Genomic DNA, 26,937 nt, shown 5'->3' on the forward strand with positions numbered 1-26,937 from the left:
GATCCCCACTATGTCAGATCGTAGACAAGCTTAGTGTTCATAGTAGGTGTGGTAACCCTCTCATGAAGAGTCTTCGAAACAAACCTCATGGCCACATCCACCAACCATTATCTCAACGATAATGTTTCTTGTGTTGCCCGGATGCAAACAGGTTACATAATAAGCAATATCACTATATTGCATATCTTGCAAGTCAAATCATGCGACAGATTAGTTCACCGGGTCTCTATCAACTTCTATGTTCCAGAAATGTGTTCATGAAATTGGTATATGACGACTTCGGAACATGAAAGAATCAGGGGGTATCTTCCTGAATTGTTCCTGTTAAAAGCATTATATTATACTTTTTTTCGCTTCATGAGTTTACTTGTAATATCAACACAAGACCATATGTTATATTTTTCGTTTTCCCCACCAGGGTTTTTAAGAAAGTATACACGACATATTTATTGTCCTCTTGATTCTATGAGTTTTCTCGTATTGAGTTGAAAGAGACAATAACCATTATATGTTGCATAATTTTCTCCTTATTTTTTCCACTGGGTTTGAAGGGGTTTTGACAACATATCAAACACATATCTCCTCATGTTTTTCCCAAAGACTTTCTCAAATTGAAGATGATGAACATTCTAGATATACATACTTGGAGGAGTCTTTATCAAGATGGTGGAGCATTCACAAAGACAAGCATAGATTAGGGGGGTGTTAAGGATTAATTATAATCCTAATAATCTCTGCTTAGTTTAGCAACCCTCATAGTTACCGACTTTGTTGCGTCCCCTCGACGCAACCCCTCCGCCGGTCACGACTCCTCACTCTCTACATATATACATTCATCATCATCAATGAAGAAAGAGTTTTGAGATTACTGTTCATTATTGATTCTCTCTCGATCTCAATCTTCACAGCTATTGCACCGCTGCCATGAAAATGCAGCTAAAAGGCAGGCGGGCACAACTACAATGCAAGTTATTGGGGTTTGCACAATCTACATAATCTATGTGTTTATTGCAGAGAACACCGAGTATTGGTGTAACCAGTTGCAGCTAGCTCTCCGTCATTTAGCTCGGTTCACATGATTCCTATCCTGCTTGTAAGTTTTGTACTTTTTTGAAATTCCTGAATCTTGAACCAAAAAGTTGAATAAGCCAAGTAAAAAAGCCATTAACTCCAAAACCTGTGGTCCAAATGAGCTGACATTTTATAGATCAATATTAGGTACATGTATGATTTATTTAATTTATTAAAAATGATTTTAAACCGAATATTTGAAATTGAATAGAAATTTGTAATGTGGCCAGTTTTTCCTTTTGCCACATATGCTCTTACAAGCAGGACCCACCTGTTAGAAATCATGATAACCAAGCTAAACAATGGATTGCAGTTACCTGCAACTGATTACACCAATAGGTGGTGTTCTCAACCCGTAGAATAGATAGTCTGCAAAACTGACCTCTATAGTTGTGGTCTATGCAATTTCCTCCAGATAAATCACATCTTCAGATTATTCTACTGATGATCAAGCTGTTACTATTGGCGCCGCTAGAAGCAGTGGAGATTGGCCATTCAGTCTCCATCTACTACCTCTGTTCTTAAATATAAGACGTTTTGGTAGTTTAAATTGAACTGCCAAAACGTCTTGTATTTATGAACAGAGGGTGTAATTCACAAATCCGGATAATTTTATGCACATAAAAAAATTGCATCAAAAAAGCAATAGGAAAAAATGGCAGCGTTTAGTCCTCAGTCAGTCCTGGGAATATCTCAATTCACAACAAAAAAATATCGTGAGCCAGCAACGCCTCTGACAAACAAAATGTAAAGTGGCCGCAGAAAAACTGTCGTGTTACCCGACAGGCAAAACCTTCTTTTACATATATGATGATAAAGACCTGAATTGTCAATAAGGCGTGCAAGTGATGCTATTTATTACCACTGTTGAGTGAAAAGTAGCTAGAGAGAACAATTTCCTTGTCATTTTAAGCTATCAAAGAGCTTCTCAGCAACCTGTAGGATAGAAGTAACAAGCACAAGCAAGTTAGATCAGTCCAAGAGCTGCAAGGAACAAAAGAACACAGGAACAGTTGGCTTCTTCGATCAGCAAGGCACCCATAAATTTGAGTACAACCAGGAAGAGAGCACTCACATGCTTGTCAATGCATTTCCAGTAATCGAAGTACTGGCCAGTACAGTGCTTCTGCCCGGTCTCGTCACCTTCAATTCTCTTAACGCATTTCTGTGCATAACATAGGTGACATAAGATCATGTTCCAGTGGTAACAAAACAGAAGGTGTTCAGGAAACGAATAGTCTACAGCAAAAACTTCTCATAAATACTCAGATCAACTGACAATTAGATAGCCAATATGAAGTTCTTGATTGTGAAGTTCAATTATAAACAAGGAACACCCCAAACAGTTGCTGAATAACTGTTTGGTATTTAAACTGTAGACACTAGGTACAGCCTTGACCTTGGCCAATTGCTAAATATCAGGTGCTCCTGGGAATCACATGCTCCAGTGCTCCCCAGGAACCTGGGCCCGTTGGTCATGGTCGGGGTCCCTGGATCTGCACTTAATTACGGGACTCCTGGGCTGTTTTGTGCAAATTTACTGGGCTCCGACCATGGCCATTCAATACAGGTGCCTCAATCGCACGGGAGCACATGACTCCTGGGAGCAAGTGATATGCACTCTAGTCTAATACATGGTTGCAGCAGTACACAATTTTATTTAATGGAACACACTAGGAGACATAACCACATTTGTGTGCGTACACAACAAATCAAACAGCATATTACCTGATATTCATACCACTGGTAGACACACTTAGCCTTCGTACGATCCTCTAGGAGTGCCTTTGGGTCAGATACCTCCTCATCTGCCCTGAAATACAATACAACATCATATATTAAGAACAAAACGACTTGTAAATCATAACTTGCACAAATATCAATGCTTTAAACACAGAACAATTCAAAGCTGTTGAATTGGTATGGGCCTGGCCCATCTCCACTTGGCCCATAAGGCCCAGCCCATGTGCAGACCTAGAAGAGAGAGGAGCTGCTCGAGTCTGAGAGTGAGCGTAAGTCAAAAGCCACAACCCACCCGCCAGTGCAGTAGAGGGAGAGGCTGGAGGTGAGTTCTTCCCAGTTCAATATGGTATCAGAGGCCAGCGAAGGAGAGTCCTGGAGGTGGCGAGGCGATTCCAGGCTGCTGCAGCGGCGGCAGCTCATACGTGCACTGGCCGTGCGTGAGCTGCGGCCGCGCGCAAGAGACGGAGAGGCAACTGCTGCGAGGGATTGCTGCGTTCGGAGGGAAGCAAGCTGCTGCTGTTGCTGAGTGAGAGGAAGAAGAGGAGGTGCGGCTGCTGGAGTTGCTGCACGGGAGGAAAAAGAGGAAGCTGCTGGGTGCGCTACTACTGAGTTTGCTGCTTCTGCTGCTGGGTGCGCTACTACTGAGTTTGCTGCTGCTGCTGCTGCGTGGAGAGGGAGGGGCTGCTACTGCTTGTGCTGCTGTTGTGTCTGCTGGTGATGTGTGGCTGTGCTGCTGCTGCTGCTGATTGGAAAGGGAAGAGGAGGCAGCTGGAACTGCTGAGGGCTGGATTGCTGCTGCTTCTGCTGGAGTGATTGCTGCTGCGTGTGGCTGCTCGCCAGAGGGGAGAAAGGGAGGTTAGCTGCTGCGTGTGGCTGCCTGGGAGGATGATGGCAGGTGGTGAGGCCGTGGATATGTTCAAACGACTTGGCGGAGGAGACCAGGGTCATGGATTCGGTGTGGCCAGACTCATGTGACGCAGAGGAAGGCACGTAGGAGATGAAGTGCTCAGAGGAGGTGGAAATGTAGCTGGGTGCAGATGTTGGGGGCTGCGTGCCTTGGCAAGCAGAGACTCGGAGGATGCCCTGCTCGCCACCATCAAGGAGGAAGCTGTGCTGCGTGCATGTCTGGCCTCCGCCGAGGCGTCCATTGATGTTGCACGGGCAAAGGTGGCTTGCATGGTGAACACGACAACCTTCATTAGGGATGTCAAAGCGTCGGAGGTCATCGAGGAGGAGAGGACCAGTTCGGCCCTTTTACAAATGAAGGTGACACTGAAAAGGCCACAATTGATGCTCATAAACTGATCCGGAGTGGGTGCTGGACTCTGGTCCATCTAAGCATGTTGCGGGTAAATGCAGTGTGTTTAGAGTCCTGCAATAAGCTTCTTCCTACTCACAAGGGCTCTATTCAAACTGACGATAGTACAAAACAACCTGTCGAAGGGGTTGGTACGGTAAAGTGCACTTTGACCATTTCTCTGTCCGATGTTTTACATGTGCCAGCGTTTCCTGTCAATTTGGTCTCTTTGAGTGATCTAATTGATCAAATAGACTGTCGTGACTTTTGACAAGTTCTGTTGCTTGATTCAGGAGCGACAGATGGTTGGGACTGCCACTAAACGTAGGGGGGGTCTGGTATGTGGGGGATGCAGCTAGACTTGGTGTGTGCTGCAACCATGGAGGAAAAGGAGAAGCAGGCGATGATCCATCACTGTAGGATGGGGCATGTACCTTTCGATAAGATGAGTAGAATATTTCCGTATGGTATGTCACTTATGTGTCGAATAGGCAAGGGCAAGTTGACATGTGATGCTTGCGAATATGCGAAACACACAAGAGCATCATATGTGAGTAAGGGGCTTAGGAGCATATCTCCTTTTATGCTTATTCATTCGGATATATGGACTTCCCCGGTGGTGTCGATGAACGGAATGAAATATTTCGTTACCTTTATCGACTGCTATTCTCGTATGACTTGGATTTATTTGATGTGTCACAAGGATGAGGTGTTTAGCCATTTTCAAAATTTCCATGCCTTTGTGAAGTATCAGTTTCAGGTGCAGGTGTGGGTGCGGGTCATCAGGACTGGCAATGGCACAGAGTATGTGAACAACACCTTTGGGGCCTTCTTGTCTGACCAAGGTATTCTTCATCAAACTTCATGTCCAGACACCGCTCCCCTCCTCAGAATGGAGTGGCGGAAAGGAAGAATCGACATATTCTTGAGATTGCTCGGTCGTTGATGTATATGATGAATGTGTCCAAGTTCTTGTGGAGTGAAAGCAATTATGACAGCCACATACCTGATCAACCGGACACATTCAAGGATACTAGGCATGAAATCTCCTTGTGAGTTGCTGTTTGGAGAAACTAAGTTTGTTGTTCCCCCAAAGTTGTTTGGGGGTACCTGTTTTGTTCAAGATGACCGGCCTTCCGTTGGGAAGCTAGATCCACGGACAGTGAAGCGTGTATTTCTAGGTTATTCTTCTAGTCAGCAGGGGTATAAATGTTGGTGTCCCTCTGAGAAACGCAGATTTATCCGTGTGGATGTCACCTTCAGGGAGTCTGAGCCATTCTATGTGAGCTGACAGATCTGAGTTTGTTGCTTGAAGAGCTTGACTACTTACACTCTGTGAAGGATGGTCAAGAGGGGGAGAAGGTTTTGTCTCATACTCAGGGTGATTGTGTGGGCACTAAAACTAATGATGATGTGCAGGTTAAGGTCCACCTAATAGTGGGTATAACTCCAGTTGGTACGCTCACTGATGATGATGTAAAGGTTCAGGTCTTGCCAGCCAACAGTGGGTACAATTCAGATTGGTACTCTCCAGCTTCCTGTTTAGGATCGGTGGCAGAAGAATCCCCTGGTGTACTCACCATGGCATCCACAAGTGCAGGGGGGGCAGCAAGGAAGTGATGCGTCAATTACTCCCTCCGTTTCAAAATACTTGTCTTTCTAGGCATTTCAAATGGACACAACATATGGATGTATGTAGACATATTTTAGAGTGTAGATTCGCTCATTTTGCTCCGTATGTAGTCACTTGTTGAAATCTCTAGAAAGACAAATATTTAGGAACGGAGGGAGTAGATGTCAAGAATACCTTCTTGCACGATGAGCTGCAGGAAGAAGTGTAAATGGAGATGCCACCAAGTTTTGGTACTTCAGAGACCATGGGGAAAGTATGCAGGCTAAAGAAATCCTGGTATGGACTGATAGATTTAGACCATTGTTTTTATTTTAAGGCGGTAAGGCGAGGCAAGCCCCAGCGCCTCACCGCCTAAGCGCTAAGGCATAAGGCAAGGCAACGCCGACGCCAGAGGGTTCTAAGCAGCAGAATAGAGTAGAATTTGTTAGTCAAGTAGGCATATACACCTTGCCATTCCTGCTGGACTGCTGGTTGCTTGCTGCTGCTGCTGTCCTGGAGAGGAAGATCTGCCGGAGAAGAGGGGAGAAGTTGCAGGAGAGGAGGGGGAGGAGGATCTGCCGGAGAGGGGGGAGAAGCTCAGCTCCAGCAGCCAAAGGTGGGGTTGGGGGGAAACAGAAACTGGTTTGAGCCCTCTCTCCTCCTGCTAGTAACTGTTGGCACCCAGACTTTGTTTCCCGCCCTTTACTTCCCGCCCAGAGTTCTGTTTCCCGCCTGAACTCCCAGCCCTGCCTGAGGCGTCTTCATTTGCCTAAGGCAGGCAGAATGGCGCCTAGGTGGACACCTTGGACGCCCTATGGACTAAGGCGGAAGCCTTAGACATGCACATAAGGCAAGGCCGATGCCTTGTGACCAGGGGCGCCCTGACGCCTAAGCGACACCTTAGGGACACCTTAAAAACAATGATTTAGACGTGCTGTCTATGGTATGGGGTATGGTCAATGTAACAGTGACCACACGGTGTTCTACAGACACTCTGATCGGAACATCACCATTCCTGCAGTTTATGTGGATGATATTATCGTCACTGGAGATGATAAGGAGGAAATAGGTAAACTGAAGGGATGTCTGAGCAAGGAGTTTGAGTTAAACGATTTGGGCAACCTAAACTACTTCCTTGGCATAAGTGGCCCGGACAGACAAGGGAATATCTTTGTACCACAAAAATACACCTTGGATCTCTTGAGTGACATGGGCATGATGAGATGCCGTGCATCCCCTACTCCGATTAAACAAAATCATCAAGTGACAGCACAATCAAGATGAACTAGTGAAAAGGTAGATTATCAGGTCGGGAGCTTATTGTACTTGTGTCATACCAAGCCTGACATTGCTTTTGTCATGGGTGTGGTGAGCAGATACATGCGTGAACCAAGGAATGGGCATCTTGATCAGTGCACAGAATCCGAAGATGCTTGAATGGCACTCCGAGAAAAGGGTTGTGTTTGTGAAGAGTGGACATCTTGAGGTGGATGGCTATAGTGATTCTGATTGGACGAGTTGTCAAGATGATAGAAGATCAACTTCAGGCTATTCTATGTTTGTGGTGGGAAATTTGGTGTCATGGAGAAGCAAGAAACAGATAGTTGTGTCTAAAGCAACAGCAGAAGCTGAGTATAGAGCATTATCTCACGGGTTGAGTGAGATGCTCTGGGTGAAGAACCTACAGTGCGAGTTGAAACTTCTGAGGACCTCAAGTGTATGGTGTGACAATCAGTCAACCATAAGCATTGCCAATAACCCAGTTCAACATGACATGACAAAACATGTGGAAATTAATTGCTTCTTCATTAAGGAGAAACTTGATGATGGGATCATCAACCTTACTCATGTCAGCTCTGGATAGCAGGTTGCAAATTGCTTGACAAAGGGACTGGGAACCAAGGCCTGTAACTTGGCATGTGCAAGATGGGGTTGATAGCTATCTACCACCCATCTTGAGGGGGAAGGTTGAACTGGTACAGGCCTGGCCCATAAGGCCCAGCCCATGTGCAGACCTAAAAGAGAGGAGGAGCTGCTCGAGTCTGAGCGTGAGCGTAAGTCACAAACCATAACCCAGCCGCCAGTGCCATAGAGGGAGAGGCTGGAGGTGAGTACCTCCCAGTTCAATAAAAGCACTACACATTCCAAAGTGAAATTACCAGGAACTTATTTAAATATAGACATCTCAACAAAACTCAACAGCAATATATTCTCATACATTGGACCACAAACTACAGTTCCTAGCTGGTCTGCACCACCTCCACACATGAATTCTCCATTGAAGACTGATCTAGGTATCTACATTAATGGATCCCTATGGAGATCCCCACTCCATTGCCCACTCCCTGGATCTACCGTTTCTCGGTTTGTTCCAAGGCAGTGGGATACCTTATTGTCAAGAAAAAGCTCTACATTGCAATATATTTACGTGCCATTTCCATCTTTGGGGATATGGTGGTCGAACTTGGATTTTGGAAAAGAGATTATGAACAAGAAAAGTCTTGGACTTTGGTTCACCGCAATAGGAACAAGCATTATCACTGCAAACAGATGACTGATATAAATGTTAAGAATGGTATTACTACTCTTTTCTGGTATGATGAATGGATACCAAACTATATCTATTGTATCCATGTATCCATTCATTTGCCAAGCACAAACACATATCTGTTCAGAAGGCCATGGAATATATCTCTGTAGATTTCCATGATATGTCCTCCCTGCCCATGTCTAGTATTGCTGTGCACCAATGCCAAGAGTTGCTTATTAATCTGGATGCTACTGAGGACATAGATGAGTGGAAGTTTGTATGGAATGGCACTAAATATTCAACAAAGAGAACATTTATTGAGCTTATTGGCAATCCTCCCCCTGCCTATGCACCATTCAAACGGATATGGTAATCATGCTGCTTGTCAAAACAGAAGTTTATCTTCTGGCTGCTCATACAGAACAGGCTCAACACCAAAGAAATGCTAACCAAGAAAAACTTCTATATTGAGGATGAAAGTTGTGTTTTATCTTTTATGTGAACAGGGGGGGAATGAAAACTTGATGTAGTTATTCTTCAGTGGTGACTTTAGCCAGAACTTCTAGTTAAACCTAGGACATGGAACTCAGTCTTCATGGCATGATCATTGAAGCTAAGCAAAGAATGAGAATCATATGCTTCAACGAAACACTCAAGGAGCTTATGGAAACACAGAAAAAGTATCATATTATTTGACAATAAAACCAAGAATCTTATCCACTGGATATCCAATTTCAAGGAGCATTTCTACAGCATTATGAAGAGAGCAAAACTTAACTTGAAAGAAGGCACGAACACCTGGTTAGATTCATTGTAATTTATTTATTTTTCTCTCTAATAACTCCTTCTGACCCTCTCTACTTCCGTTTGTACAGTTCCATATTTCTAATGAAAATCAGAGCCACAGTGGGGGCCCTGCCTACTGTCTTCTGCTCCCAGAAAAAAGCCTGGTCTGCACGCTGTGTCAATCTCCCCCAGCAAAGATACAAAATGAAAATGTTTAACGTCAATTCATCTATCAAGGTGGGTTATATACTCATAGTGGCTCACATAACTTGCGCGGAATGAGGAAGGTCACGGACATTAGAACCAGCCAATAACCAACTTGCATCTTAACTACGTCTATGATACATCAAGTGAGAAAAACGCCTAAACTTCTGTTATTGAAGAGGATGCTATAGCTTCGTACATTATGTGCCTATTTGTTGCAACTAAATGATACTCCCTCCGTCCCAAAATAACTGTCTCAACTTTGTACTAAAGTACTAACTTTAGTACAAAGTTGTATTAAGGTCAAGACACTTATTTTGGGACGGAGGGGGTATTTTGTAGTCCCACTGAAAAAAATGATTCATTTGAGCTGGCGTATCATCAAGTTTCGCTGTAATGTGCATTTTCTCTTGTACTATTTTTTGCGAAATTCTCCGGATTCCAAAAGTTGTGCATCGTTCCCTACAAGACAAGAACATTTATTTCGGAATTAAAAAAATATCGTGTACCCTCATCGATGTCTTGCCCTAGGCCCCCAACATGTCAGAACCTGCCCTGGTTAAACAAGCGGCAATGGACCTCAACACCTCGTTTGATTGATCCACGCCTTATCTTTCAGATCCTGACAATAAGGCAGGCCATATGAACTGCTGCTCCTGAGCACGGACGCCTCAGCATCCATCAGCGGTTGAATTGCAACAAAATCGTAACACGCATCGTTCCCCAGAACAGATTGAACATAGGCAGACATTCGCAAATCTAAATGCCCTAGAATTAATGCTTAATTCGAGCACGGTAACAGAATCACACGATCAGCAGCACACGGATCCCCACCCACTACAATGCAGCGACCTGCTCAGCCTACCGTGACGCCTGCCCTACAGATGAGCGAGATAATACGGGAATATAATCAGTTGGATCGGATTACTCACATGCGTGCGACGCTTCCGGTGGCCCAAGAACTATCCCGCTTCCAACTGCAGAAAACGAGGACGATTAGCCTCAAAGGAAACGAATTTGGTAAAGACGAAGGGATTTAATCTCTCGTGGAATCGGATCTTGAGGAAGACGATGTGTTACCGGAGAGGGAGTCAAGGACGGCGATGTCGGGGGGCGGCGAGAACGGGAGGAGACGAGAGGCGATGAAAAAGCTTGGGGCGTGTTTGGTTGCCCGTATTAGGCCAGCCTGGCCCGCGCGGAAAGAATTTGGTCTGTTTGGTTTCCTGCATTCACTGTGCGGTCCGCATCGCACGAAATTTAAAGCACGTCCAGGCCAGATCCAGGGAAAATGCATGAATCGGCAGTAGCTCGTGAACCTGGCTCGGGCGAGGCAGGGGAGGGCGACGCGCTTCTCCCCTTGTGCGAGCAGGGGAGATGGCGCAAGCTCGCCCGCGTCGCCGAAAAATCGGCGGGAGGATTTCGGCTCACCTCCCGCCGAGTCCACCCCTATTTAGCCCCTCTCTCACCGCCCCAACTCCCGCCACCATTCTTCCTTCGTTCGAGCTTTCTCGCCGACGCGCAGGTAAGCGGCACATCTTCATCGGCCGACGGTCTACGGCGTTGGCGCTCCTTCATCAGCCGGCGTTCATCTTCCACGACCGTTCCCCCCCCCCTCGTCCTCAAGCTGCAGCCATGGCCTCTGTGAGTTCAATCCCCCTTTCTCTCTGTTCCTTCTAGCTAGATCTGAGGGTTTGATCTAGATGCATGGTTGATTAGTGGTCTGATCTGTGAGCCGATATGGTTGGTTGCTATGTTATGGTTGCAATTTGTGGTAGGGCTAGATGTTCAAGCATGTGGTAGGCTAGATTAGTAGTAGAGTTTGAAGTTCAACCTTGTGCTTGTGTTGAATCATGCTTAGATCTGTGATTTGTAGCTATTGATGGTCCATTTGTAGCATGTTGTTTATTGTAAATGTATGTTCCTGCTCATAGATTGTCCGGTATGCTTAGTATGATAGTGATGAAGCATGTGCTTGCTATGATAGTGATGAACCATGTACATGTATGCTCCGGCTTTCTTGGATTGTCCGGTATGTTGTGTGTTATGCTCACTGTCAATGCGTGCTACGATTGTAGCACATGACCACGCAGACGCAAGATCTTAGTCAGGCCTTTGCCGTGTCTGACAGCCAGTTTGCTCCATCGTTGGTCGAGGACTCGCAGCCTATGTCTGAGATGGCACCTGATTCAGAGGTGTTCGAGTCTGATTCCCTCTATGTGCCAGTAGTGCTCCTTGAGCCAACTCCTGCTGCTGCTGTTGCTGCTGCCGCTGCAATCAAGTTAGCAGCAGCAAAGGCAAAGAAGGATGGTAGGTTGAACAACATGAAGTGACAGCCGTTCATGTCCATGTTCGTGCTGAACAAGATGTGTGAGCTCATCTCTAGTGGAGCTGGGACTGACAAGGGCTTCATGGAGGTGCACTTGAACACCGTTGCGAAGCAAGTGTTCGAGTTCTATGGCAAGAGGTGTCTGCCACCCAGGTGTACAACCACCTGAGGAAGTGGACCACCCAAGGGACGTTGAGTTCCTTAACACACCCATCCAGAACTATAGCCAGATGCAACACATCTTCTCCTTCGGGCTGACAACTGAGAAGCATGCCATGGGCTCGGGTGAGCCTCTTGGTTCTCCCATGCCAGACTTTCCTGGGACACCGGACGTCGAGGTCCTTGATGGCCCTGACAAGCCCGTTGTGAAGCCCTTCGACAAGCCATTTGACCCCGTCCATGATAGGAAGAGGAAGAGAGGAGGCCTGATGGAGGGGGAGATCAATATCTTTTGCAGCATGACTGAGGCGGTGAAGGAGGTGGCAACAGCCATCAGGGAGTGCAAGCCCCTCGACGTCCACCCTAACCTGTATGGCGATGTCATGACCTACGGTGGCTTCAGCGACGAGGCTCTCATGGCAGCTCTCAGCCACCTGCTTGACAACAAGGCCCAGGGTGTTGGGTTCGTTGCCATGGCCGACGTTCACAGGATGCTGTGGCTCAGGAGCTGGCTGGGCAAGCACTACTACTAGAGTAGTGTTGCATGTGAGCGTGCATGATCCCCGACGGCAATGGCGGTGGCGACGACGATGACGATGACGACGTACATTTTGTGTAGCTAGGGCTCAAAAACTATTTGATGGTCTGTATATTTCGGTGAGGTGGTATATATTAACCCTCACGCTGATGGTGAACTTGTGGTGGTAGGACGACACCCTCTTTTGGATGTGGTGGTAGGTTAACACCAAGGTAGTGCTAGGTTGAACTTGCTATGCCGTATGATCATGCATGCTTTACTTCTGTTCTGCTCCATTGTTTTTTGTATGCTACTTTGCTTGCTACTTGTGCTCCATTGATTTACCGCTTCAACTCTTGCTCTTGTGCATTGCTAGGGCAAGTGGTATGCCGTGTTCATCGGTGAGGTTTCAGGGGTTTATATTTTATGTGAAGAAGCCAATGCACAAGTGGCATCGTATAGCAACAACAACTATAGAGGGTTCAAGACTAAGCAGGCAGCAGAACAAGCTTATTCCGCCTGGGTGCGAAAGCACGGAGACAGCTGTGTTGACAATGCCAAGGTTGGAGCTGTCAAAGTGGAAGCTGCTAAGGTGGATTGTCAGTCTGGGCTGAAGCTGAAGAACTTCATCATCTTTGCCCAGTTCGTCACCATTGCTGTGTTGTAGCATTGCTGTGCTAGGTGCGATCATTGTGGGTAAGCTCACCAACTAGGATACAAGGTAAGCACAATATGTACGCCGTATGCAACCAAACGACGTGTTCATGTGCCACTAGGGCCAATGCAGCCAACCAAACAAAGTGCACTTGCGTATTACCTAATGTAGGGACACTAGATGCGGGCAACCAAACTAGTTGCACATGGCGTATTAGGTCCTGTTTTTGCTCAACCAGACTGGGTTGAGAAGTGTATGCAATGCGACTATTGTTCAAAATTTGAACCAAACACGCACTTGGAGATGGTTCGAATAGTCTCTCTTTTTTTCTAGGGATCCGGGATGGCCGGCAAATCGAGAAATTCTAGAGAGCAACTAATTAACAGCGCTCCTTCGGAAGCCTCGCAACGATCAGCACCATTTGGCGCTCTCAGCGATTCGCCACGTGTCGCGTTCTGGGCGCTTCATCCAGATTTTGTTTTTTTAATTTTTCCGCATGCGTTTCTGGCTTTTTAAACAGTTTTTTTCCTGGTTTTTTCGATGTTTTGGTTTTCCACCGGTCTTCCCTAGCTTTTCGACAAAAAAAATTCAGAAAAACAATTTTTTGCACAAAAAAAGGTTTTTCCCCTTTTGCGAGAGTCACGGTTTTGTTTCCGCGAAAGGCACGGTTGTGCTTTCGCGAGAGTCACGGCCGTGCCTCTTGAAAACAGAAAAAAAACGCGTTTTCTGTTTTTTTTTCTTTCGCGAGAGGCAGGGTTTTGCTTCCGCGAGAGGCACGTTGTGCTTTCGCGAGAGTCACAGCCGTGCCTCCTCGGAAATGGAAAAAACACGTTTTTTCTTTTTTTCCTCTTGCGAGAGTCACGGTTTTGCTTCCGCGAGAGGCACGGCTGTGACTTCATCAGAGGCACGGGCGTGCCTCTTTTGGAAAAGAAAAAATCTATGCTCCCGGTTCATTTTTTTCATCTTTTTTTTTCGTGAAAAAAAAGTTTGTCAAAACATATCAACATGAGATCTAGTTTTGAACATCTCGACGCGAGGAATCAAACGGCGAAAGCGCTTCGAGATTTGGTCGCACGGTTTAAGAGATAAAATGTTTTAAATAAACGGGTCTACAAGAAAAGGGAAACTCCCATGTTGCGACAAGTGGCCCATATGCAGCGCGTCACTTGTCGCAATCTGGGGAATTGGAATGACCTTCGCAACGAGTACTCCTTAACTAGTAATTTTGAAAATTCTACTACCTGTAACACACAAGGGCTGCTATATGGCCCGAGCCGATAAGCTTTATAATTCTTTTATACCGATAATATTTTTGTCTCAAAAAAAATCCCAAAAATATTTCCTCAAGAAGATCCCGAAAATAAAATCCTTAACAAATGTAAGAGTGTTTAGATAATTAAAATGGTGATTTAAATGCTCTTATATTTATTTACAGAGGGAATACTGTAATTCTAGCTGTAGAGGATCTTTGTCTAAAAAAAGGTGCAGCGGATCATTTTCTAAAAAAAGCACCTCTAAGAAAAGAGTACCCCTCAGGAAAAAAAAACTGTAGCGGATCATACACGAGTACGATACTCATGTCGGAACAACATGACATCTTATCTGGGCTGTTCCACCCGACAATATTATCTTGGGCCTATATTCGATCGCTGCTAGCACTCACACAACAGAGATCTCAGTGTTACTCAAAAATGAAATAGAGATCTCAGCTCGACATTTTTAGTTGTATAACTTGCACGGGCTCAATCATACAGTGCTTCACACAATGCATTATCACAGTACATGTGTCACTCAAATATTGTGTTCTGAGCCGAAGCGTCGGCATCTGTCGGGGTGTGATAAACTCTTGGGCTTCTAGAACATAAGAGCATCCACAGTGTGCCCTTTTGCTGCCTCTATAGCTGCCTCTAAACCTTTAAAGGCTGCCTTTATACATTGCACACAGCTGCCTCTAACAAAAAATCCATGGCATCGCCTCTAAGCCTAGAGGTTGCCTCCAAAGAATAAAATAATATTATTTAAAGATGGCAGTTGAAAGCTGAACACACCAGCCGTTGCCTAGCAAGCCAAAAGCAACCATTATACAGTGCAAACTGGCAAAGCTCAGTTTGTTCTGAGCATACACATCCAATCCAATACAACCGTTGCATTTAAAAATAATAATAAACAACAAATTATGGCCGTTACAACAAGTGTGTGCATACACACATCTATCGGTATATATACTAGGGCTTTGAACAATAAGTTTGCACACACCCAAACCAACTGGGAGCCTAGACACCTCAAAAAACTTCACATTCATGGAGCACTCTCCAGGAAGTTTCACTAGGATGCTCAATAATTGCTCAAGCCAAGATCCAGAAAATCGAAACTATACCCCATCTGCCACCCCACCTCACCAGTTCACAAGTGCTTCATCCTCTCAGCATGGGCAATATTTGCATCCCATGTATGCACAAAACATGTATCCATTTCCACCTCCACATACCTCAGGTTTCCAAGCAGCACATGGAGTGTATGGAGGAGGTTCATATGGTCATTCATCTTCTGCAGCCGCCGGCTTCACCGGGATTGATCCACATGCTAGGATCAACCAAGATGCCGGATATTTTCATTATTCGCCTCAGCCTCCTGCATCAATACATAGGGCAGAAGAAGTAGATCAGCAAGAGTCAAGTGGAAGTAGTCCCGGTGAAGCAGAAGAACCTATTGCTAAGAGGAGAAATTGGACAGAGGAAGAAAATAAGCGGCTTGTCAATGCTTGGTTGGAAAATTCTCTCGATCCAGTAGATGGTAACTCCAAGAAATCAGACCAGTATTGGAAAGCAGTTGAGAAAGACTACAACAGCGTCACTCCGAAAAAGAGGCAAAGATCTGCCAAGATGTTGAAAGACCATTGGAGTAAGCAAAACAAATTTGTGACTCAGTTTGCTGGGTGTCATTCCGTGCAACACAGTGTGTATCCTAGTGGGTATGATGACAATATGTTTATGGATATGGTAAGAGCAGATTACAAGGAGAAATACAAAAAAAGATTCACGCTAGAATATTGGTGGGATATGGTGAAAGAAATGCCAAAGTGGAAAAATACTTACTTACTAGAGAAGGATGAAGCGAGAAAGAGAGGCAAGACCTCAGAAACAGGGGCTTACATTTCTTCTTCTAGTAAAGATGCTGAAGAATCAGTGGACAGACAATTGGAACGTCGTCCTCCGGGACAGAAGGGCGCAAAACGCAAAGGAAAGGCACCAGCAAAGGCCGACTCTTCTTCAAGCAACCTGCCAGATCCAACTATGCAACTATATCATGATGCCATAGCAAGAAAATCAGCTGCAATAGAGATGGCTGCAGAAGCAAGAAAGGAGAAGGCATCTGCAATGAAAGATTACGCTGCTGCCACACTTGAGAAGGCAAGAACCAAAAAATTGAGCAAGTATATGAAGTTACTGGAGACAGACACATCCGGATATGATGCAGCAAAGCTACAGCGATATAACCAGCTTCTGAATCTTCTAGGCATGGAGCTATCTATTTAATAATTAGTAGTACCATTTAGTTTCAGCCTCTCATCAATGTATCTTTCCATTTCAGCAATGTATCTTTTAGTTTCGGTATTGTATCATTTAGTTTCAGGCTCTCATCAATGTATCTTTCCATTTCTGTCAAAGATATCTTTTAGTTTCGGTATTGTATTATTTAGTCTATCATCAATGTATCAATGTTGAAAAGAGTTGTTGAAACCAGAATAAATGTTGCATGTTCAGAAAACTAGCCGCTGGAACAAGAATAAATGTGCAGAAAACTAGCCGTTGAAAAGAGCTGCATATTCAGAAAACTAGCTGTTGGAACCAGAATACATGTGCAGAAAACTAGCTGTTGGAACCAGAATACATTTGTGAAGACAATCCGCTTGCCCCCAACTGACAAGACAAAATTGTTTGCAAAGATGCAAGAAGGTGCAAGAAAAGATGTTGAACGTGCATTTTGGAGTTCTACAATCTCGATTTGCTATTGTACGTGGTCCGGTTAATCTTTGGTATAGGCAAGATATTGCTGATATCATGTATGCATGTGTTATATTGCATAATATGATAGTCGAGGATGAGCGGGATTCCTATGAGGTTCGCTTCGACTATGACTATGATCAGGGTACCTTTAACAACGAAATAGATAATCTGAACCATGGGCCAATTCATGAATTTGCCAGAGTGCTGGAGATAGGCTCAGCAATTTGTGATCGAGCTACACATCGACAACTCAAAGGCGATTTGATAGAGTATCTATGGCAACGATTCGGGGGTGGTCAGCCTTAGCTTGTATTAGAGGCCCAACAAATAATTTGTAATTTTATTTCTGGACTAGTTTATTCCAGATTTGTTCACCATGTACTCTGTATGCTGCCTGTTGGAAATATGCCCTAGAGGCAATAATAAAAGTATTATTATTATATTTCCTTGTTCATGATAATTGTCTTTTATTCATGCTATAACTGTATTATCCGGAAATCGTAATACACGTGTGAATACATAGACCACAATATGTCCCTAGTGAGCCTCTAGTTGACTAGCTCGTTGTGATCAACAGATAGTCATGGTTTCCTGGCTATGGACATTGGATGTCGTTGATAATGGGATCACATCATTAGGAGAATGATGTGATGGACAAGACCCAATCCTAAGCATAGCACAAAGATCGTGTAGTTCGTTTGCTAGAGCTTTGCCAATGTCAAGTATCTCTTCCTTTGACCATGAGATCGTGTAACTCCTGGATACCGTAGGAGTGCTTTGGGTGTATCAAACGTCACAACGTAACTGGGTGACTATAAAGGTGCACTACAGGTATCTCCGAAAGTATCTATTGTTTTATGCGGATCGAGACTGGGATTTGTCACTCCGTGTAAACGGAGAGGTATCTCTGGGCCCACTCGGTAGGACATCATCATATGCGCAAATGTGACCAAGGAGTTGATCACGGGATGATGTGTTACGGAACGAGTAAAGTGACTTGCCGGTAACGAGATTGAACAAGGTATTAGATACCGACGATCGAATCTCGGGCAAGTAACATACTGATAGACAAAGGGAATTGTATACGGGATTGATTAAGTCCTTGACATCGTGGTTCATCCGATGAGATCATCGTGGAACATGTGGGAGCCAACATGGGTATCCAGATCCCGCTGTTGGTTATTGACCGGAGAACGTCTCGGTCATGTCTGCATGTCTCCCGAACCCGTAGAGTCTACACACTTAAGGTTCGATGACGCTAGGGTTATAAAGGAAGCTTGTATGTGGTTACCGAATGTTGTTCGGAGTCCTGGATGAGATCCCGGACGTCACGAGGAGTTCCGGAATGGTCCGAAGGTAAAGATTTATATATAGGAAGTCCTGTTTCGGCCATCGGGACAAGTTTCGGGGTCATCAGTATTGTACCGGGACCACCGGAAGGGTCCCGGGGGCCCACCGGGTGGGGCCACCTGCCCCGGGGGGGCACATGGGCTGTAGGGGGTGCGCCTTGGCCTACATGGGCCAAGGGCACCAGCCCCTAGAGGCCCATGCGCCAAGATAAAGGAAAAAGGGGAGAGTCCTAAAAGGGGAAGGCACCTCCGAGGTGCCTTGGGGAGGATGGACTCCTCCCCCCTCCTTAGCCGCACCCCTTTCTTGGAGTAGGGGGCAAGGCTGCGCCTCCCCCTTCTCCCCTGCCCCTATATATAGTGGATGGGAGGGAGGGCATCCATACCTGAGCCCTTGGCGCCTCCCTCCCTCCCGTGACACCTCCTCCTCTCCCGTAGGTGCTTGGCGAAGCCCTGCAGGATTGCCACGCTCCTCCACCACCACCACGCTGTTGTGCTGCTGCTGGATGGAGTCTTCCTCAACCTCTCCCTCTCTCCTTGCTGGATCAAGGCGTGGGAGACGTCACCGGGCTGTACGTGTGTTGAACGCGGAGGTGCCGTCCGTTCGGCACTTGATCATCGGTGATCTGAATCACGACGAGTACGACTCCATCAACCCCGTTCACTTGAATGCTTCCGCTTAGCGATCTACAAGGGTATGTAGATGCACTCCCCTTTCTACTCGTTGCTGGTCTCTCCATAGATAGATCTTGGTGATATTCGTAGGAAAAATTTTGAATTTCTGCTACGTTCCCCAACAGTGGCATCATGAGCTAGGTCTATTGCGTAGATTCTTTGCACGAGTAGAACACAAAGTAGTTGTGGGCGTTGATGTTGTTCAATATGCTTACCGTTACTAGTCCAATCTTGTTTCGACGGTATTGTGGGATGAAGCGGCTCGGACCGACCTTACACGTACTCTTACGTGAGACAGGTTCCACCGATTGACATGCACTTGGTGCATAAGGTGGCTAGCGGGTGCCAGTCTCTCCCACTTTAGTCGGAACAGATTCGATGAAAAGGGTCCTTATGAAGGGTAAATAGCAATTGGCATATCACGTTGTGGTCTTGCGTAGGTAAGAAACGTTCTTGCTAGAAACCCATAGCAGCCACGTAAAACATGCAACAACAATTAGAGGACGTCTAACTTGTTTTTGCAGGGTATGCTATGTGATGTGATATGGCCAAAAGGATGTGATGAATGATATATGTGATGTATGAGATTGATCATGTTCTTGTAATAGGATTCACGACTTGCATGTCGATGAGTATGACAACCGGCAGGAGCCATAGGAGTTGTCTTTATTTTTTGTATGACCTGCGTGTCATTGAAGAACGCCATGTAAACTACTTTACTTTATTGCTAAACGCGTTAGTCATAGAAGTAGAAGTAGTCGTTGGCGTGACAACTTCATGAAGACACGATGATGGAGATCATGATGATGGAGATCATGGTGTCATGCCGGTGACAAGATGATCATGGAGCCCCGAAGATGAAGATCAAAGGAGCTATATGATATTGGCCATATCATGTCACTACTCTATTTGATTGCATGTGATGTTTATCATGTTTATGCATCTTGTTTACTTAGGACGACGGTAGTAAATAAGATGATCCCTTACAAAATTTCAAGAGGTGTTCTCCCCTAACTGTGCACCGTTGCTATAGTTCGTCGCTTCTAAGCACCACGTGATGATCGGGTGTGATGGATTCTTACGTTCACATACAACGGGTGTAAGACAGTTTTACACAGCGAAAACACTTAGGGTTAACTTGACGAGCCTAGCATGTGCAGACATGGCCTCGGAACACGGAGACCGAAAGGTCGAGCATGAGTCGTATAGTAGATACGATCAACATGAAGATGTTCACTGATGATGACTAGTCCGTCTCACGTGATGATCGGACACGGCCTAGTTTGACTTGGATCATGTAATCACTTAGATGACTAGAGGGATGTCTATCTGAGTGGGAGTTCATAAGATGAACTTAATTATCCTGAACATAGTCAAAAGGATTTTGCAAATTATGTCGTAGCTCGCGCTTTAGTTCTACTGTTTTAGATATGATCCTAGAGAAAATATAGTTGAAAGTTGAAAGTAGCGATTATGCAGACAGTAGATAGCTTATGTCCTTAATGCACCGCTTAGTGTGCTGAACCCCAAATGTCGTTTGTGGATGTTGCGAACATCAGACATACACGTTTTGATAACTACGTGATAGTTCAGTTAAATGGTTTAAGTAGAGGCACCAAAGACGTTTTCGAAACATCGCGGAACATATGAGATGTTTCGAGGGCTGAAATTGGGATTTCAGGCTCGTGCCCACGTCAAGAGGTATGAGACCTCCGACAATTTTCTTAGCCTACAAACTAAGGGAGAAAAGCTCAATCGTTGAGCTTGTGCTCAGATTGTCTGAGTGCAACAATCACTTGAATCGAGTGGGAGTTGATCTTCCAAATGAGATAGTGATGTTTCTCCAAAGTCATTGCCACCAAGCTGCTAGAGCTTCGTGATGAACTATAACATATCAGGGATAGATATGATGATCCTTGAAATATTCATGATGTTTGACACCGTGAAAGTAGAAATCAAGAAGGAGCATCAATTGTTGATGGTTGGTGAAACCACTAGTTTTAAGAAGGGCAAGGGAACTGAGGGATACTTCATGAAACGGCAATTCAGCTGCTGCTCTAGTGAAGAAACCCAAGGTTGAACCCAAACCCGAGACTAAGTGCTACTGTAATAAAGGGAACAGCCACTGGAGCAGAATTACCCTAGATACTTGGTAGATGAGAAGGCTGGCAAGGTCGATAGAAGTATATTGGATATACATTGTGTTGATGTGTACTTTACTAGTACTCCTAGTAGCACCAGGGTATTAGATACCGGTTCGATTGCTAAGTGTTAGTAACTCGAAATAAAAGCTACGAAATAAAACGGAGACTGGCTAAAGGTGAGCTGACGATATGTGTTGGAAGTGTTTCCAAGTTTGATGTGATCTAACATCGCACGCTCCCTCTACCATCAAGATTAGTACTAAACCTGAATAAGTGCTCTTGCACCTAAAGGAATGGTTTATTGAATCTCGGTCGTAGTGATACACATTTTCATGCCAAAAGATATAAGATAGTAATGATAGTACCACTTACTTGTGGCACTGCCATGTAAGTCATAATGGTATAAAACGCATGAAGAAGCTCCATGTTGATGGATCTTTGGACTCACTCATTTTTGAAAAGTTTGAAACATGCGAACCATGTCTATTGGTATATATGCATGAAGAAACTCCATGCAAATGGACTGTTTGAACTCACTTGATTTTGAATCACTTGAGATATGCAAATCATACCACATGGGCAAGATGACTGAAAAGCCTCGTTTTCAGTAAGATGGAACAAGATAGCAACTTGTTAGGAAGCAACACATTTTGATGTGTGCAGTCCAATGAGTGCTGAGGCATGCAGTGAATATCGTTATGTTCTTACTTCACAGATGATTCGAGTAGATGTTGAATATATTTACTTGATGAAACACAAGTCTGAATTATTGAATGGTTCAAGTAATTTCAGAGTGAAGTAGAAGATCATTGTGGCAAGAGGATAAAATGTCTATGATATGATCATAGAGATGAGTATCTGAGTTACGAGTTTTGGCACACAATTAAGACATTGTGGAAATTGTTTCACAACTAATACAGCCTGGAACACCATAGTGTGATGGTGTGTCCGAACATCATAACTGCACCCTATTGGATATGATGCATACCATGATGTCTCTTATCGAATTACCACTATTGTCCATGGGTTAGGCATTAGAGACAACCACATTAACTTTAAATAGGGCACCGCATAATTCTGATGAGATGACACCGTATGAATTATGGTTTAGAGAAACCTAAGTTGTCGTTTCTTAAAGGTTTGGGGCTGCGACGCTTATGTGAAAAAGTTTCAGGATTAAGCTCGAACCCAAAGCGGATAAAATGCATCTTCATAGGAAACCCAAAACAGTTGGGTATACCTCCTAATTCAGATCCGAAAGCAATATGGATTGTTTCTTGAATCGGGTCCTTTCTCGAGGAAAGGTTTCTCTCGAAAGAATTGAGTGGGAGGATGGTGGAGACTTGATGAGGTTATTGAACCGTCTCTTCAACTAGTGTGTGACAGGGCACAGGGAGTTGTACCTGTGGCACCTACACCAATTGAAGTGGAAGCTTATGATATTGATCATGAAACTTCGGATCAAGTCACTCCCAAACCTCGTAGGATGACAAGGACGCGTACTACTTCAGAGTGGTACGTAATCCTGTCTTGAAGGTCATGTTGCTAGACAACAATGAACCTACGAGCTATGGAGAAGCGATGGTGGGCCCGGATTCCGATAAATGGCTTGAGGCCATAAAATCCGAGAGAGGATCCATATATGAAAACAAAGTGTAGACTTTGGCAGAACGGCTCGATGGTCGTAAGGCTAATGAGTACAGATGGATTTCAAAAGGAAGACGGACAATGATGGTAAATGTCACCATTAAGAAAGCTCGACTTGTCGTTAAGATGTTTTCCGACAAGTTCAAGGAGTTGACTACGATGAGATTTTCTCACTCGTAGCGATGCTAAGAGTCTGTTGGAATTATATTAGCGATTACTGCATTATTTATGAAATCTTGCAGAAAGGATGTCAAAACATTGTTTCCTCGACGATTTTAATGAGGAAAGGTTGTATGTGATACAACCGGAAGGTTTTGTCAATCCCGAAAGATGCTAATAAGTATGCAAAGCTCCAGCAATCCTTCTAAGGACTGGAGTGAGCATCTCGGAGTTGGAATGTATGCTTTGATGATGATCAAAAATTTTGGGTTTGTACAAAGTTTATGAGAAACTTGTATTTCCAAAGAAGTGAGTGGGAGCACTATAGAATTTCTGATGAGTATATGTTGTTGACATATTAATGATCAGAAATGACGTAGAATTTCTGGAAAGCATATAGGGTTATTTGGAAAGTGTTTTCAATGGAAAACCTGGATTAAGCTACTTGAACATTGAGCATCAAGATCTATAAGGATAGATCAAAACGCTTAATAGTACTTTCAAATGAGCACATGCCTTGACGTGATCTTGAAGGTGTTCAAGATGGACCAGTCAAAGAAGGAGTTCTTGCCTGAGTTGTAAGGTACGAAGTTAAGACTTAAAGCTCGACCACGGCAGAATAGAGAGAAAGGACGAAGGTCGTCCCCTATGCTTAAGACGTAGGCTCTTCAGTATGCTATGCTGTGTACCGCACCTGAAGTGTGCCTTGCCATGAGTCAGTCAAGGGGTACAAGAGTGATCCAAGAATGGCTCACAGGACAGCGGTCAAAGTTATCCTTAGTAACTAGTGGACTAAGGAATTTTCTCGATTATGGAGGTGGTAAAAGAGTTCGTCGTAAAGGTTATGACGATGCAAGCTTGACACCTATCCGGATAGCTCTGAGTAGAGAGACCGGATACATATAATGGAGCAATAATTTAGAATAGCTCCAAGTAGAACAGTTGTTTGGAATAGCTCCAAATAGAGCGTGGTAGCTGCATCTAGGAGATGACATAGAGATTTGTAAAGAACACACGGATCTGAAAGGTTCAGACCTGTTGACTAAAACCTCTCTCACAAGCAACATGATCAAACCTAAAAACTCATTGAGTGTTAATCACATAGTGATGTGAACTAGACTACTGACTCTAGTAAACTCTTGGGTATTAGTCACATGGCGATGTGACCTGTGAGTGTTAATCACATGGCGATGTGAACTAGATTATTGACTCTAGTGCAAGTGGGAGACTGTTGGAATATGCCCTAGAGGCAATAATAAAAGTATTATTATTATATTTCCTTGTTCATGATAATTGTCTTTTATTCATGCTATAACTGTATTATCCGGAAATCGTAATACACGTGTGAATACATAGACCACAATATGTCCCTAGTGAGCCTCTAGTTGACTAGCTCGTTGTGATCAACAGATAGTCATGGTTTCCTGGCTATGGACATTGGATGTCGTTGATAACGGGATCACGTCATTAGGAGAATGATGTGATGGACAAGACCCAATCCTAAGCATAGCACAAAGATCGTGTAGTTCGTTTGCTAGAGCTTTGCCAATGTCAAGTATCTCTTCCTTTGACCATGAGATCGTGTAACTCCTGGATACCGTAGGAGTCCTTTGGGTGTATCAAACGTCACAACATAACTGGGTGACTATAAAGGTGCACTACAGGTATCTCCGAAAGTATCTATTGTTTTATGCGGATCGAGACTGGGATTTGTCACTCCGTGTAAACGGAGAGGTATCTCTGGGCCCACTCGGTAGGACATCATCATATGCGCAAATGTGACCAAGGAGTTGATCACGGGATGATGTGTTACGGAACGAGTAAAGTAACTTGCCGGTAACGAGATTGAACAAGGTATTAGATACCGACGATCGAATCTCGGGCAAGTAACATACCGATAGACAAAGGGAATTGTATACGGGATTGATTAAGTCCTTGACATCGTGGTTCATCCGATGAGATCATCGTGGAACATGTGGGAGCCAACATGGGTATCCAGATCCCGCTGTTGGTTATTGACCGGAGAACGTCTCGGTCATGTCTGCATGTCTCCCGAACCCGTAGGGTCTACACACTTAAGGTTCGATGACGCTAGGGTTATAAAGGAAGCTTGTATGTGGTTACTGAATGTTGTTCGGAGTCCCGGATGAGATCCCGGACGTCACGAGGAGTTCCGGAATGGTCCAGAGGTAAAGATTTATATATAGGAAGTCCTGTTTCGGCCATCGGGACAAGTTTCGGGGTCATGGGTATTGTACCGGGACCACCGGAAGGGTCCCGGGGGCCCACCGGGTGGGGCCACCTGCCCCGGGGGGCCACATGGGCTGTAGGGGGTGCGCCTTGGCCTACATGGGCCAAGGGCACCAGCCCCTTGAGGCCCATGCGCCAAGATAAAGGAAAAAGGGGAGAGTCCTAAAAGGGGAAGGCACCTCCGAGGTGCCTTGGGGAGGATGGACTCCTCCCCCCTCCTTAGCCGCACCCCTTTCTTGGAGTAGGGGGCAAGGCTGCGCCTCCCCCTTCTCCCCTGCCCCTATATATAGTGGAGGGGAGGGAGGGCATCCATACCTGAGCCCTTGGCGCCTCCCTCCCTCCCGTGACACCTCCTCCTCTCCCGTAGGTGCTTGGCGAAGCCCTGCAGGATTGCCACGCTCCTCCACCACCACCACGCCGTTGTGCTGCTGCTGGATGGAGTCTTCCTCAACCTCTCCCTCTCTCCTTGCTGGATCAAGGCGTGGGAGACGTCACCGGGCTGTACGTGTGTTGAACGCGGAGGTGCCGTCCGTTCGGCACTTGATCATCGGTGATCTGAATCACGACGAGTACGACTCCATCAACCCCGTTCACTTGAACGCTTCCGCTTAGCGATCTACAAGGGTATGTAGATGCACTCCCCTTTCTACTCGTTGCTGGTCTCTCCATAGATAGATCTTGGTGATATTCGTAGGAAAAATTTTGAATTTCTGCTACGTTCCCCAACACTGCCACCAAAATATTTGTATTGCTAGATCTTTTATTTTTCCTAATGTTTAATATAAGAAGGCTGTAATGGAGATCTGTGATATTCCCTACTATATTCAGCTCAAAAGCCACCAAAATACAAAGTCACATACTCACGTACAGGGAACCCATGAACAGCACATCTCACCTTGTGCTTCCGCGTGAACCCGCCCATGCTCCAGACCTGCGCCTAGTACTCGCACAATGCCGCTGCCGCCGCTATCAGCGTAGCGCTTCCTCGGCATCGCCGGCGCAGTTGGTCAGCAGGAATAGACCGGCGGCTGCGCCTCGACGCACTTGCCGGCGCATTTGCTGCACCCCCCGCCACCACCAGCAGTCCACATCCAGCTGCTAGATCAACCGCCTCCGTCGTCCGGCCTCGCGCGAGGTATTTGGTTCGCCTGGTCGCCGGAGACGGTCGAGACGATGGCGTGGTTCCTGCAGCCGCTAGGGATTGGAATCGATTGGGGATTTTTTTGCGCGAAGGGAAGAGTGTTCGGTGGTTAGAGGCAGCTGGTGGGCCCATGGGCTTAGAGGCTCACATTGCGGGAAGGATGCATTGGCTTAGAGGCAGGTGTATGGGGCCCACCTTAGAGGCTGGGTTGCCTCTACACACTGTGGATGCCCTAATGATACACTAGATCGAAAGTGCGCCCTGGCGCACGGTGCCTGGTCCAGTGTATTGTCCCAGCGGCCAAGCAGACCTATCGGTGCTCCCAAATAAAACTAATCATACATCGAGGATACACTAAATGTAGAGCATTGCCGCTGTCTGGGATAAGATAATATTTGCCAGTGTCATTGCAATTGCCAAGGCAATTATATATCAAATGCAAGGCAAGCATGACATTTTGTGAATGGAACTACTGACATGAGAGTTAATGGCACGTATTTCCTGCTTGATACTCTTATAAGATGCCAGTGAAACTTACCTCACAGTCATTCCCAAAAGGGCATTTTATATGATCCAAATCTGAAGCATGTACAAAACACATACAAGAATAGAGGAAATGGCATCCACAGGCAGAATGCATAGGTAAAATTTAGCTAATGAAACGTGTA

At 45.2% G+C, this 26,937-nt stretch overlaps 1 protein-coding gene across 1 annotated transcript; it reads right to left on the minus strand.

Annotated features, from left to right (window-relative positions):
• Positions 1-1,686: 1,686 nt before the first annotated feature.
• Positions 1,687-10,456, minus strand: LOC123137099 (cytochrome b-c1 complex subunit 6). The gene is made up of 5 exons (XM_044556684.1): positions 10,324-10,456; positions 10,176-10,220; positions 2,800-2,884; positions 2,147-2,236; positions 1,687-2,007 (listed from the first exon to the last, which is right to left on the minus strand). Coding segments are annotated over exons 2-5 (210 nt in total). The 5' UTR covers positions 10,178-10,220; positions 10,324-10,456; the 3' UTR covers positions 1,687-1,974.
• Positions 10,457-26,937: the final 16,481 nt, after the last annotated feature.

This window comes from Triticum aestivum, chromosome 6B (assembly GCF_018294505.1).
Source record: "Triticum aestivum cultivar Chinese Spring chromosome 6B, IWGSC CS RefSeq v2.1, whole genome shotgun sequence".
Lineage (NCBI taxonomy): Eukaryota > Viridiplantae > Streptophyta > Magnoliopsida > Poales > Poaceae > Triticum > Triticum aestivum.

Bases quoted from the DNA above. Each gene is read 5' to 3' on its own strand.
- LOC123137099 (XM_044556684.1), bottom strand. The intron at 2,237-2,799 runs GTAATATGCTGT...TGTTATGCACAG, and splicing joins ACCAGTGGTATGAATATCAG to AAATGCGTTAAGAGAATTGA. The intron at 2,008-2,146 runs GTGAGTGCTCTC...TCTATCCTACAG, and splicing joins GGAAATGCATTGACAAGCAT to GTTGCTGAGAAGCTCTTTGA.